This window comes from Talpa europaea (assembly GCF_964194135.1).
Source record: "Talpa europaea genome assembly, chromosome: 1".
Taxonomy (NCBI): Eukaryota; Metazoa; Chordata; class Mammalia; order Eulipotyphla; family Talpidae; genus Talpa; species Talpa europaea.
In genome coordinates this window covers 19,646,490-19,660,350 of record NC_140073.1, presented here as the reverse complement: position 1 = coordinate 19,660,350, position 13,861 = coordinate 19,646,490, and the positions used below count along the sequence as shown (strand labels likewise).

Sequence of the window (13,861 nt, the reverse complement as noted above, 5' to 3'; positions counted from 1 at the left end):
GAGGTCAAATAAAATGAGAACTCAACTCTAGAGTAGAAACTTGTCGCTGGCACCAGCACGAGGCAGTAGTGATTCTCCGGTTTAATAACATTACATATACTATAAAAATAAAATGAAGTTTTAAGAACGTCCATTACCATGTAAAGGTTTGCATTTTACTACTCCAACCCTGGACTTTTGCACAGTGACACGCACTGGAGCCAAAAGCCCGTGGGAGTATGACTAAGAGGTATACTGGCTGACAAAGGCTGCTGCAGTATGCCACAGGCACTTCAGTTGTAACAATTTTGAAAAAAAGTATGGAACATGTAGATTCCCAAGAAAAAAACTGCCTCAGATATTTAAAACAAGTAGTGGTAAGCGAACTCTCTAACAACATTCGTGGGTAGGTATGACTTCTTTCCCACTGCTTTTTTTGATTACATATGATCACTGAGAACATGGCAAGGGAAGGTGCTGTTTTTTCTAGACAGGGTGCTTTGCTGTGGGCTTTTCTGAACAAGTGAGGGGTGCTATACCCCCGCATCAGTACTTCGTGGCTGGAAACCCTCCCTTCTAAGACTACCAATGTCAACGCGGGTAGAGACCTCACATCGTACTAATAACGTATCATCCTTAATGAAGGTTCTCTGTCTCAGGGCTTCCAGATGCATAAAAGTCACATAGCCAAAACCTTTTGGGTTCCGTGGGATTGTGGGTCTCTGGAAGGCAAGCAGCTCTGGTTTGGCATCCATTATCTCTTCATGGTTTTGCCTTAGAGGTCCTTCTGACTGATCAAGAATTGTAAGGCGTATTGTACCCTGGAAGGGCCAAGGAAGGAGGCTGTCATACTCTCCCTGCATTGTGTGGACAAAGAGGGATATATAATTGGCACATCGCTGGGCACTGGGTAACTGAAGGTGCAGGCGCATGCACAGTTTGTATCCAGGTTTGCCTGTGTAGAATCCAGGGCTATGAATGACAACAGCTTTCTCCTCTTCTTGAGATTTCAAGTGCATCCCAAAGTTGCCAATTTTCCAGATGTAAATCCCATTGCACTGCTGTGCTTCTATTTCAGCCACTTTGTCCTCAAGGGTACGAATAGTTCTTTTGATATCACTTACATAGATGCTGTGAGTTTCCATTTTAGCAGTCAGCTCTCGGATTTGATGGTCTTGTCTTACGAGGCGACCCTCTAGCTGTTGAATGGTTTCTTGGAAATTCTGGACCTCTGTATGACACCCAGAGGAAACCCGGGACGGAGAGGAAGAATCATATGGAAGCATTTCACGTGGATGCACGGGAGCTAAATTAAGGTTTAAATTTTGAACAGCCTGGGCCAACATTCTCATGTGAGACTGGGTATGCTCCTGCAGGTGGCGCGCCAAGTGATTCCTCTGCATCTGAAAATCAAGCATGAGCCTTAGGCTGGAGAGAAATACTGTGAGAGCTAGGAGAGGGACCCTGGCCAAGCCAGTTAAGTGTTCTAGGAAATGCCATGACTTCCTTCAATCCCCTACAACCTCTTTTGTCCTCATCAGATTCTCAAACCAATGAGATGATCTTGCCTCTTAAATCAAAGGAAAAGTGAAGCTGTCCGCTGAATACTTTGTTTTCACCTATTTCCTTCCACCTGCAAAAGTATCAGGATCTACACCCATTCTCTTCTGACTCAGAGATGACTCTCCTCTCATCCAGATTACTGCTTCATCAGGGCTCTGACGGGCACCCACTCCTTCCAACCCTTCAAAGAGTTTCTTCAGTTACCCCATTTCTTCTTTGTCTTCAGTCTCCTAACCCTTTCCCTCAGAATTATTATAGTCTCTCATTATTAAAGAGGGTAAATGTCTCTAGAGATCTTGTGTAACTCCCTCTAGCTAATACCATTTTCTCCCTTTCTTTCCTGTCATCATACTCTTCTCAGGTTATCGAGAATATCCTTATTGTTATAAGAAAAAACATTTATGATACTAACAATTATAAAACTATTTAAGTTGTTAAATGCATGCTCATGGTAAAAAAAAAAAAAAACACAACAAAAAAAGCCAGATAAAGAAGCCTCTTTTCCTGGTCTACTTCCCTTTCCTAGACACACTCACTCTGTTTCTATGTGACCTCAATCACTTCTATTATCATCACCAACTACTTCTCTAAATCAATAGTCCAACTTCTGATTTCTCTTTAGAGCTTAAGATCATGTATATAACACACCTGTCAGTCACCTCTATTCCCACTGCTGTTCTCCACTACATTATCCAACTGAATGTTCTTAATCTAGACTCAAAAACTAAAAAAAAAAAAAAAATTCCTTACCTTTTCACGGCAACCAAAAGCACTGAATGTGCATGGAATTGGGGCAGTAGGACAATCTAAGTCATAATGATTAGGCATCTGAAAAACAAAGCAAAGGCTGAAAAATTTTTTTCTTTGCACATCATGCTCTGGTTTGATGAAATCACACTTGAAAGATTTCCTTATATTTCATTTAAACAAAATCAGGTATTTTCCGTGGCTGCTTTTGTGTTACAATGGCAGAGTTGAACAGTTGCAACAAAAACTGTATAGTCTACAAAGATTAAAATACTTTCAAAAGTCATAATGAAAGGAAATAACCCCAAATCAATCACTCAAGTCAAGAAAATAAAATTGTTCCTATTGCTGAGAATTGGCACCCTCTAGTGGCATTTCAGAGAAAAAGTACCTTCTGATGTGAACTACACGTAAAAACTAAACCAGGTGTGGTCCAGGCCGTTATACAGTCAACTGTATAACGCCACTGAGTAATACCCATTATTTCCTTCATGACCACCTTTCAGAAAACTTACTTTTTATTAATCTCAGTGTCTTTTGGCTATACTGGACTGACTCAGATGTCAGAAGGTATTTTAAGGAGTCTCACCCTTTGATCTGGGAACTCTAAAACTCATTCTTTAAGGTTGAAATCCAGTATGCAGGATAATATTCTTGAAAAGTGGTGCCAAATTCCTTTTAGACTTATATAGTCAGGTAATTAAAGCAGAAATAACCTTAAAGAACTCTTTTCCCAGTCCTTCATTTTGTATAATCCAGGACATCATCAGCAAAATATTTGCCAAGAGTGAGAATGTACAAATTCTCAATTCTGTGGGCCTTATGGACTCTGTCCCAAACTCTCAACTCTACCAGTGTGATACAAATCCAGCCATAAACACACAGACATGCAGGCATAGGCTGTATTCCAATAAAACCTATACAGAAACAGATGGGGGCCAGACCTAGCTGATAGACTGATTCATCAACTCCTGATCTAGAATACTGACTTTCTTGTCAAAGATGGTGGGGCAAGTAGCTGGCACTGCCAGGATTAAAACCTAGGTTTTCTGACTCTTAAACTAGGTGTTTTCCTAGATTATTTTTGCTGGGTTTTAAATGTTTTATATAGTTTTCTTTAAATATTAAAATAGGAAACAAAAGAAAACCAAAGAGGTGAGACTTCATAAACAGAAGTTTAATGCTTTCAAACTAAAGCTTTGTTGGAAAAAAACTAAAGGACTCTGTTAACAGACAAATGGAAAAGTTTAACCCAGTTAGAGGTTTTGCTTGCTTCGACTTAGGTAATCAATTATGATCTCTGGGTCTGCAGAGTTCATGGGTGTATAAATATTTAGTGACTAATATTCAAATTTTGTGGGTAAACTCCCCAAATGTCAAAAGATAGCAATCAGATGGAATTTTCCTTTCTCTGTTAATAATAAAAATGTGTAATTTTCTCGTAAGTACTACTCTGATGATACCCCATCAGCGGCCTACAGGACAACTGAATAGAGTGGCTACAGATCCTAGAAACCTCAATCTCCCAATGTCTGTCTGGAGTGAGAACTAACAAATAATGCTCTCCTACTAAAGAGAATTCCTTTGTTCAACTCTTCAACTCCACCATTCTCTTACTCCTCCAGCTGGTCTCTGGTCACCTGAGATCCTTGTTTCACAGTGTGTACAGTGTGTACATACGTATTTTTTGAAGAATTTTTTTCTTTAAATGGGAATTTTTGATTATTTTTACCTCAGAATTATCCGGTTTTGTTTCAAATTTTTATACATATTTTAAATACAGGTATAATGTTATTGGCTTAGGAATTTTAACTACTTAGAAAGGGGCTGAGTATTTTGTTCTTACTGGAAGTATTTATTATGCTAACTTACATGAAAAATATCCACAAAGTACTAACACTTCTTAAATCCATATTTATTTTGCCTTACTGATTTAAAATTTCAACTAAAAAATCTAATTCATTTGGGCCTCCCTGGTGGCACAGGCGGTTAAGCGCAACACTGTGAAGCTGTGCAGCCTCTGCAGCACAGGTTTGATCCCAGCCGCCCAGGGAGATACCCACATGGCGCAGCAGACCTCTCCTGTCTCTCCCGCTGCTCCTCTCAGCAGTGTATTTCAGTCAGTCTACCTGTTCTGTTCCCTGCTTTCTCTGGTGAGTCCTCTCACCCTCCCACACATCTGGCCTGTACCCAGTTCTTGTATGTATAAATAAAAAATAGATAAATCTTTTTTTTTTTAAAAAAGAATTGTTTAAAATTAAAAAAAATCTAATCCATTTATTTGTAGAAATGTTAATTTATAAGAGGGAATCATTATACCTGTTCTCTGATGAGCATGGTATTGCAGTATTCACAGATGACATTTGCCAAAGGACAGCTCTTATCATGGATCTGTATTTTATTAGAGAAAGAAAAGCATGAGAAAAATCTAAAAAAGAGCAAACTATTTTTATAAAAAGTGATCTTTCTTACTATGTAATAGTGAACAAATTAATGACATAGGTTTGTAAAACAAAAATGTAAGAATGTAAAGGTTGTTTTCTCTCCCTTTGTGTAGTAAAAAGATTCATCTCACTTTTCTGTTCTTTAAAAGAATTTGCTAATCACACAAAAGAGAAGCTCTTAAATCACTAAATCTGAAACACAGCATCTATGACTAGTTTGAACATCATCTACCAATACTAGCATTGTCCAAAGGCACTCCTTTAAAAATTTCCAACAGTATCCATGACGATTTAGTTAAATTCTTATCAGGAGGGCTAAAGAACGAAAGTATAATTGGGGCAGGGGGCTTCAATGCCCAGGTTTTCATAGGGCATGGAAGGGTGAGCCCTGTTTTCGAGGCCACAATGAATTTAGTTTTGTCGCGCTGAGAAACAAGTAACATTCCAGGTTAAGTCCATTTAATTTACTGAAATTTACATCAATTTGCCCTACTTATGCCTCAGAGTTCTCTACATTCTAAGCAGGTTAGCAGACTTTTTTTCTGAACATTTCATCAACTTAAGTACAATTTGCTTGATCTCATAAGAAATTAGGAAAGATTACCAAGATATTTGTAAAAAACATGTTTAAGGAAATATTTAATAGTTACAAAAGAACATAAATGTAGACTATTTTAGTAAAGAGAACAGAGGCTGGGGATTCAGAATTTTTGACAGCACAGGATTTCTCTCCGCAGGTGTGGCCAGGTGTGGTAGCTCTCTCACCACCAAAGTACCCAGAGGCCTCTATTACAGTTTACTGGACTCTCCCTCCTTCCTTCCCCCAGTCCTGCTTTCACCCCTCCCTTTCCACCCCCAGATCTGTGGTCAGCTCTCAAGGGTTTGCTTTAAAGTTTATATGAAGTTTCATTTTAAAGGTAAATGTTTAATTGAACTATACACACACACAAGCGGCAGGAAAAAAAAGTGAATCCGTCGCATGTGTATAGTCTGATGGATTATCAACAAAGGAATACACTTTGTGGGATTTAATTGCTTCTCTATAAAAGTTTTAACAGCTCATTCTCTTTTTCAAGGAAAAGAGTACAAGTCTTATCTAGGAATCATTCTACTTGTTTTTCTCCAATCCAAGATTGCTCATTAAAAGCCACAGGAAATCCTAGGGGCTTTTATTACTTGGAGGTCTACTGCAGTAGCAAGTAGTGTATTTTCTAAGAAAGATTTGCAAATATAGATCCTACACTTAATTTACTAAAATGGTTTAGTGAACTTGCTTAAAAATCAATTTTCCACGGCCTCTCTGGTGGCGCAAGGGGTTAAGACGCAACCTATGAAGCTATCTGCAGCCTCTGCAGCATGAGTTCGAGTCTCGGCAGGTCAGGTAACAACCCATATGGCACAGCAGACCTCTCCCGGCTCGACCACTGCTCCCCTCAGCAATGCATTTCATCAGTCTGCCTGTTCTGTTCCCCGCTCTGTCTCTGGTGAATCACCCCCAACTTCTGGCCTGTACCCTAGCTCTTGCATGCATAAATAAATAAATCTTTAAAAAAAAATCAATTTTCCAACAATTGATACCACAGACCCAGAGCTGGAGTAACATCCTCATCCACTGCTAACCACCTCAAATGTGATTTAAAAACTGTTCTAAGAAATCATGGAATTAACAAATCCAAGTTAATACATACCTCTTTCTCTTCAAATGCCATCGACATAGCACAATTTACACAAGCAACCTGTCTCCTTGGGCACTCGTTGAGAAAATGCATATGGTATTGGTATCTTGGGAAGGGACGCTGGCACTGGGGACAATCCATAAGAGCAAACTCACAATGTGCTTGATGATCCTACAATAAGAAAAAAAAAAAAATTAGTATTTGCTAATCCTTTAGACATCTCTTAATCTCTTCTAAAAACATGGTATTCTCTTTCAGAGAGCTGGCTACTGAACCAACTTTGTCTAGTCCCACCAAGGAACCACCATCTTTCAGGTAATAGTTGTAAATTGCAAGTTTATACATAGAATGTGAATCCTCGAGTGCAATTAGGGAAGGGAGTTAGAAAGAGGTCATATTTTTCTAATTCTCAATTTACTATTGTATTAAAAGGACACTTCTTCAAAAGGAGCTAAGGGGGCAAATTATAAATATGTCCTAAACAGTGAATTTCAAATACAACATAAACAATATTTAATTTCCTGTAAAACCCAGCTAAGAACTGATTTAATTTAAAAGCAAATTCTTTTAATTGATTACTTCAGTGTAGAAAAACAGAAACAAGCATAAGGGCACTGAGGCGATGGCTCCGTAGAGTGGTCCTGCTGCTTATTTCAAAATGAGAGAAATGAAATTACGGGGTTAAAATGTGAACTTGTGTTGAAAATGCTTAGTTTTACTTACCAAAAAACTTACAGAAGAATAATGATTTCTTTTTTATTATCACTGGAGCAGTCAGACTAGATGGAATAAGACATTTCTGGTTTCTACTTTATATTCAATAATAAAAGGGTTGGTATTAATTCACAAGAATTTATCAATCAGTATATGCAAGGTACTGGGGCAACACATGGATGGACACAACAAAGTCCCTATTCTTTAGAACTGCTTTGCATATTTGCTAATGGCTAGAAAATAACTTTGATACCTCAAGGTGCCTCAGTTCCATCTTATGCAAACAACCTTCATTTGGACATTTCACCATCAGAGAAAGAATCTCTCGTTTTGCAAAATTGTCAGGAAATAGATGCTTTTCCAGCAGCATTTCATTATCGACTGGACATTTGTGACCCGCATCTCTAAACAAAACAAAAATACACATTTGTAAACGTTCATATTAAAAAGTCCAAACAAGTCACCACATATAAAATTTCCATTTATTATTTCCTATGGAAAACTCTAATCATTATATTGGCAGAGTTTCACCATAAAAAGCTGTCCTATGAATGGTTTATGAACAATTCTTTTATGAAATGAATATAACTAATACTATATTGATTACCATCAAAAACTATGGGACTTTAGTTTGTGGGATAGATTTCAACCAAAAGAATAAATGAGAAAAGTTAGTTTATAAAATCTTACTTTGACTAGCATAAAATGAGTTGAAAGTAAAGGGGATTTTGGCAGCCTACCAAGTCTCTGTTCTATACAAGATCCTACTGATACAGAATTAAGTATGCTGCTTACAGTAACAACATATCTCTAGTGTCTTGCACAGTCATAAGTAAAAATTAAACCAATCAGCAGTACCCCTATGAGGCCCCATTTTAAGGTGTACTCCGAACAGTCATTACAACATTCTGGTTCATAAGGAACAAAAGGTTTCCTTTATTTTAACATATAGGGTACAAAGTAGTAGGCAATTGAAGGGTCTTTATGTCCTTCTTCCCAATGGGTTTACTCCATCTTCTGCTGTGAAAAACCAACCCCAGGATGTGTGGGTGTCTGTCATTCCCCTATAACTTTTTGGGATGTCTCAATCTTCACTCACAGAATGAGTGAGCAGGTTGGGTAGGCTATAGGAACATCAATCACTCAAACATTTGCTGAGTACTTGCTATGTATAAACCAACTGCTAGTTGCTATAGTATGCAAAAACATGCTAAAATATGGGGTCTGCCATCAAATATCTTGTAAGCAATACTGATGAATAACAGTCAATCTTCATAAGGCCTCTCACATCTTGCATAATGCCTTTTTTTGGGTATAATGCTATTTTTATAGTCAAATATTTCTGAGAAGCTTAGAAAGCCATAAAATATGTAGAGAAATATCTAAGTGACAGATGTCTAAGAAAATAAGAGGACTCTTAAAAAGTAAATCAGAAAACATTACCCATAGCATTAACAATCAATCTAGGGGGAAAAAAAAGGAATTAAGGTATGTTTTGAGTCTGAATGGCTTAAACCAATGAGAAATTTCAGAGCTGTTCCTTTAATAACAGTGGTCACCTCTAGCTTTAGAAGCGGACAAGGAAAAAAAAAGTCTCAGACTTCCTTTTGTGGGTTTTACTTCCTTTTCAGACCACTGCCCTACTACTTTTGTTTCTATCTTGCTATTAAAAAACGGCTAAAGATTAGCCACCTTCCTGGGTATGGGTGATACTTAGTAAAATACTGTATATTTCTACCTACAGGAAAATCAACAATCTAAATATGGTAGATTTTTACCTAAATGCAACACAAATGAAAACATATAAACAGGGAAAAAAATGAAGCCTTTAATATTGCTTACCTGTATACCCTAAACCAGTGGTCTCAACTGGGGCACGTTTTTGCCATACAGGTGACATTGGCAATATCTAGAGACAATCTAGGTCTCAAAATTGGGCGCTAGTATCTCCTGAGCAGAGGCCCAAGATGCTGTTAAATTATCGTGCAACACAGTTGCGGCATCAACAGTTCTTTAATGAAATTAATACAACCAGCACCATACTGGTTACCTATCAGAAACTATGGGACTTTAGACTGAAGGATAGATTTCAACCAAAAAAAAAAAAAAAAAAAGAGAAGTACCTTGCCCCTCATGTTAATAGTTGGGAGTTTGAGAAAATCTACTCTCAAGAGATCTTGCCAATTCTACACTGGGCATAAATTTTTCAAAAAAATTGAAACAAGAGACATGCTCCTTTGCAACTTAAGTTCTGAGTATGGACAATTTCACCCTAAATTCAAGTTTTACAGAAAAGTTGATTTAAAAGTTGAAAGAGAAAAAATTACAAGGCTAGTGAATAGCCAGCTTAATCTACTTAAGAGTGATTACAGCAACATAATACTTAAGAAAATAAAATTCCCCCTCATCCCCCCCCCTACTTATTTTTTTCTGTATAGAACTCCTTAGTCCTCTAAAGATATTCTCATTTACTTTTGGATTATAACAAAATATATCTATTTCTTAGGCGATGAATGTAAATCATCTGCAGGAGAACTATGTGACTTACAGAGAACCTACTGTGTGGCAGGCACTCTTTCTGTAGCTTCGGAAATACCACGAAATAAAACTAGATTTCAACCCTTGCTCTTAAAGAGCTTATCTTCCAGTTGGGCAATAAGCACACAATACGCACACAAATTATCTGATATTTTAGATGGTGATAACTGCTAAGGAAAAGAAGAAAAGTAAGAAAACAGACTGGGGATATTGGAGGGAGGCATGCTGTGGTATAAACAGAATAGCCAAGTCCTATGAAACACACTGGAGTAAAGGGAATTGGTCAAGCAGATAGCTGAGTAATAGTTTTCCAAGCAGAGAATAGCTAAAGCCAAAAGCAGAAGCATGTGTGACATGTTCAAGGAACAGCAATGAGTGGACTGAGAGGAAGAAGAAAGTAGAGGAAGAGAGAGGAGAAAATGAATTATGAACCTATCATACAGGGCCTTAGAAAGGACTATGGCTGCTGCTTCCAGATGACCTGCTGCAATGTTCTGAGCAGAGATGACATCATCTTACTTATTTTACCAGGTTTACCTGCTGCTGTATTAAGAACAGCCTGGAAGAAGAAAAGGACAGAAGCAGGGTGGTCTTTGAAAGCTGGTGATTAGGAACAGGGTGGTAGCAAGCACAGGAACTGAAAAGAGATTAGATTTTGAATACATTACGAAGGCAGAGTCATCAATTAGTATTTTAAGTCTACTGTTTATTTTACGATATCAATACACATCTGGTAACAGATTTTATTGTGGCTGGAATCAGAATAACTGATCATTTAAAAAGTAAGCATTCTTTGTATGATTGAGATTCTAGTAGCATCATTTTTTTTTTAATTATTTATTTACTCAAGCACTAGGTACAGTCAGAAGCGCGGGAGGGTGAGAGAATTCACCAGAGCCAGAGTGGGGAATAGAACAGGCTGATTGACTGAAATACACTGCTGAAGGGAGCAACGGGCGCAGCAGGAGAGGTCTGCGTGCCATGTGGGACCTTTGCCAGCGGCAGAGGATCGAACCTGCGCTGCAGAGGCTGTGGGCAGCTTTGCAGCCCAGCGCTCAACCACTGCGCCACCAGGGGAGGCCCAGTAGCATCATTATTTAAGACACGTCCATTCTATATTATTTTGCTAAAGTATAGAGACTCACAACCCCACCTCCTCTCTCCCCCAATCTGCAACAGAATTGCTTTAAATAGAAGTAGCTATTTATTTTCATTTATTTATTTATCTATCTGAGGGTCAGGAACGGGGAGAGACAGAATTTACCTTTTATATCACAGTAGGAACGAGAATAAGAATCTAAATTTCTCAATCTTCTGTCCAGTGTTCTTTTCCCCAAAGTAGTTTTTTATGTATAATACTACACATGGGATGTCCTGTGCACTAGGTAGTAATGTTTTCTGTATTTGGTTTTATTATAGTACACAGTTTCCACGTGTGCTCACATACCTGATTGATTTGATGATGCAGGCTTTGCAGAACCTATGGCCACATGGTGTTTGCACGGCTTCCCGTAATGCCATCAAGCAGATGGGGCATTCATACTTGCTTTCCAGAGGTGGGTCAAACTCCACATCATATCCCTGGATCTCTTCCATAAAAGAGCTGGAGAGGTTCCCCGTGCTAGCAGTTCCACTCACACTGTCATCTTTTGCTGCCGCACTACAGGAGCTGGCCATGGTGGCACAGCAGTCGCTTTCAGACTGGCTGGATCCACAACTGTTTTCACAATTTAGCAGACTCATAGTCATGTGATTTTTAATTGCTCTGTAGAAAAGCAAGGAAAAAAAATGCCTTAACACACACACACACACATATCATAGCTTATCCATGCAAATCACCACTTAGTTGTATTAATATTTACAGAAAATTTTCAAAGATTTTGTACTTATGAGGAGCTGCTGTCTGAAAGTGATCCTCAGCCTATGCAGCTAGGTCTCCATGGCAGGTAATTACACACTGAGGGAAATTCCTAATATATGCTAGATACAAATCAAGAAACAATGTAAACCTTTGGCAATACAGTGGACAATTATCCCCCTGCCTATCTCGCTCTTATATACAAAATCTGGCTCCCGCCATACCAAACAGCAGCGTAAGAGAATCACCCTAAATCTTTTTATCACCATAGGCATCTTTTTCTTCTCGAAAAGAGTCTGCCTACCATTTGACGAGCACCTACAAAGGGATGAGGCACTGCTCTGGGTGGAGACGCAGTACCATGAAGTGGTGAAGAGGTTAGGTGCTGGTAATAGATGAACAGGGTTTAACTCTTTCTTCATCACTTGGTACATGACCTGGACAAGTTATGTAACCTTTCTGGGCTTCAGTTTCCTTATCTGGAAATGAAGATAATGATAGAATCCACATCTTAAATTACTGAGAGGATTAAATGTGTTAATACATACACAGCACTCAGAACTGTGCCTGGAAGTAAGAATGGGTTATGATTACATGCAACTCTATGCAATAATTTTATTTACTAGTTGTATTGTCCCCACTTTACCCAAGAGAAAACCATAGAACTTAAAAAGGTCAAATAACTTGTAGAGAATTAACCAACTAATATGTAAGAGAGCTGGGATCAGAACCCACATCTATCTGTACTCAGCACCTATGTACTCTGTGCTATGCTATGCTGCCATTTTGGATGAAGCTGCATCTAAAAGTGCATTGCCTTTACTTCTATTACACTAGACGAAGAGGCAGACCACAGCTTCTGTTAATCAGGAACTGTCAAATGTTATTATGCTGGGTTGACAGAACTCCAAGAATGAGCAGAGAAAACCGACATCTTTTATTTGTTTAGTTTTAATATTTTTTGAAAAATAAAAAAAAAAAAAGTTAATATGGACAAAAAATGTTTGCGGCAGTGTTACTGTGACTAAAGCTCTAGCTTGCATAAAGAAAATATGCTCCACCACAGGATTCTTTTCAACTTCATGTGCTACAGATATCCACATCATGAGATGCTACAAGTTAGACTGGGATAGAACTTTGGCTTTACAAAAGCTACAATCAGTAAGAGTTAGCAGATATTCTTACCAGTAAAATAAACATTTCTTATCACTACTTTTTGCCACTAATATGCAGAATTCATGTAACTTTCTACATGAATTAATAAGAAGGGATGGAACAAAGTTTAAATTCTGACTTACCTTATAGGTTAAGAGCTTCATGCCCGCAATTCCCTTTGCAGAGTTGTGAATCTAGTATAGTAAGCACTCCTTTACATGTTGAAGGGTGTAACCATTGCCAGCTTGTTATTCTTATTGCAAAACGAATAAATACCACGGATTGTCTTGTCAAAAATTATGGCTTAAACCCATAAAGCAGGGCCTCCCTGGTTGTGCAAGGGGTTAAGCACAGCACTATGAAGTTAGCAGCAGCCTCTGCCACACGAGTTCAATCCCCCGGCCAGCCAGGGAGCTACCCACATGGCGCAGAACTCTCCTCTCTCACCCACTGCTCCCCTCTGCAGTGTTTTCAGTCAATCTGCCTGTTCTGCTCCCCATTCTGTCTCTGGTGAATCCTCTCACCCTCCCACACCTCTGGCCTGCACCCCAGTTCCTGTATGCATCAATAAATCTTTTATAAAAAACCCATAAAGAAGTACCTGGGTATATATTATAATTCAGAGATATACTGTTAAATGTTTTGAGGGAGCAGAGAGTAAGGTGATGATGTGCAAACACTTGTTCCTCTAAGATTAACAGATGCTAATGAGAGAAATGTGCTACCTCAAATCAAGTTCTGCCTGGTTAAATATATAATGTACATAAAGTTAAACCATGGAAAACAAAACAATATGTACAGAGAAACAGGAACTATTTGCCGACTCCTTAAAATCCATTCCTCAGTACATTTCAATCTATTCAATAGACGCCAAAACCTGCACAAGTACCCTCCGTTGGTATACTTTGTTTTGAATACAACTTTCAGGGGCCTTCTTCCTCCCAGGCACTATTCTGTTCTTTAGAAGGCAAGATTTGAAAAACTTCTTTCAAAGCCAAGCGCTCAATTACTTACGACCACTACATATCCCACTTTATCACAGAAAAGACCTCAAGCCACAATTATGAAATCCTAGGATATGTGTGGGTGTGTCTGTGTGTGGTTTTGCTTTTTTTGGGGGGTGGGGTGGGGTGGGGTTGGGTACCTGGAGGCCTGAATGTCCTATGCGATCCTTGTGCTCATCACAT

The 13,861-nt window shown here is 38.6% G+C and overlaps 1 protein-coding gene across 1 annotated transcript; it reads right to left on the bottom strand.

Moving 5' to 3' along the window:
- Positions 1–512: 512 nt before the first annotated feature.
- TRAF6 (TNF receptor associated factor 6) lies at positions 513–11,404 on the bottom strand (the record flags this gene model as incomplete). The annotated part of the gene is made up of 6 exons (XM_084249175.1): positions 513–1,382; positions 2,293–2,370; positions 4,609–4,680; positions 6,422–6,580; positions 7,377–7,527; positions 11,109–11,404. The coding sequence occupies 6 exons, from the start codon at positions 11,402–11,404 to the stop codon at positions 513–515; spliced, it is 1,626 nt and encodes a 541-aa protein (XP_084105301.1).
- Between the last annotated feature and the right edge of the window lie 2,457 nt (positions 11,405–13,861).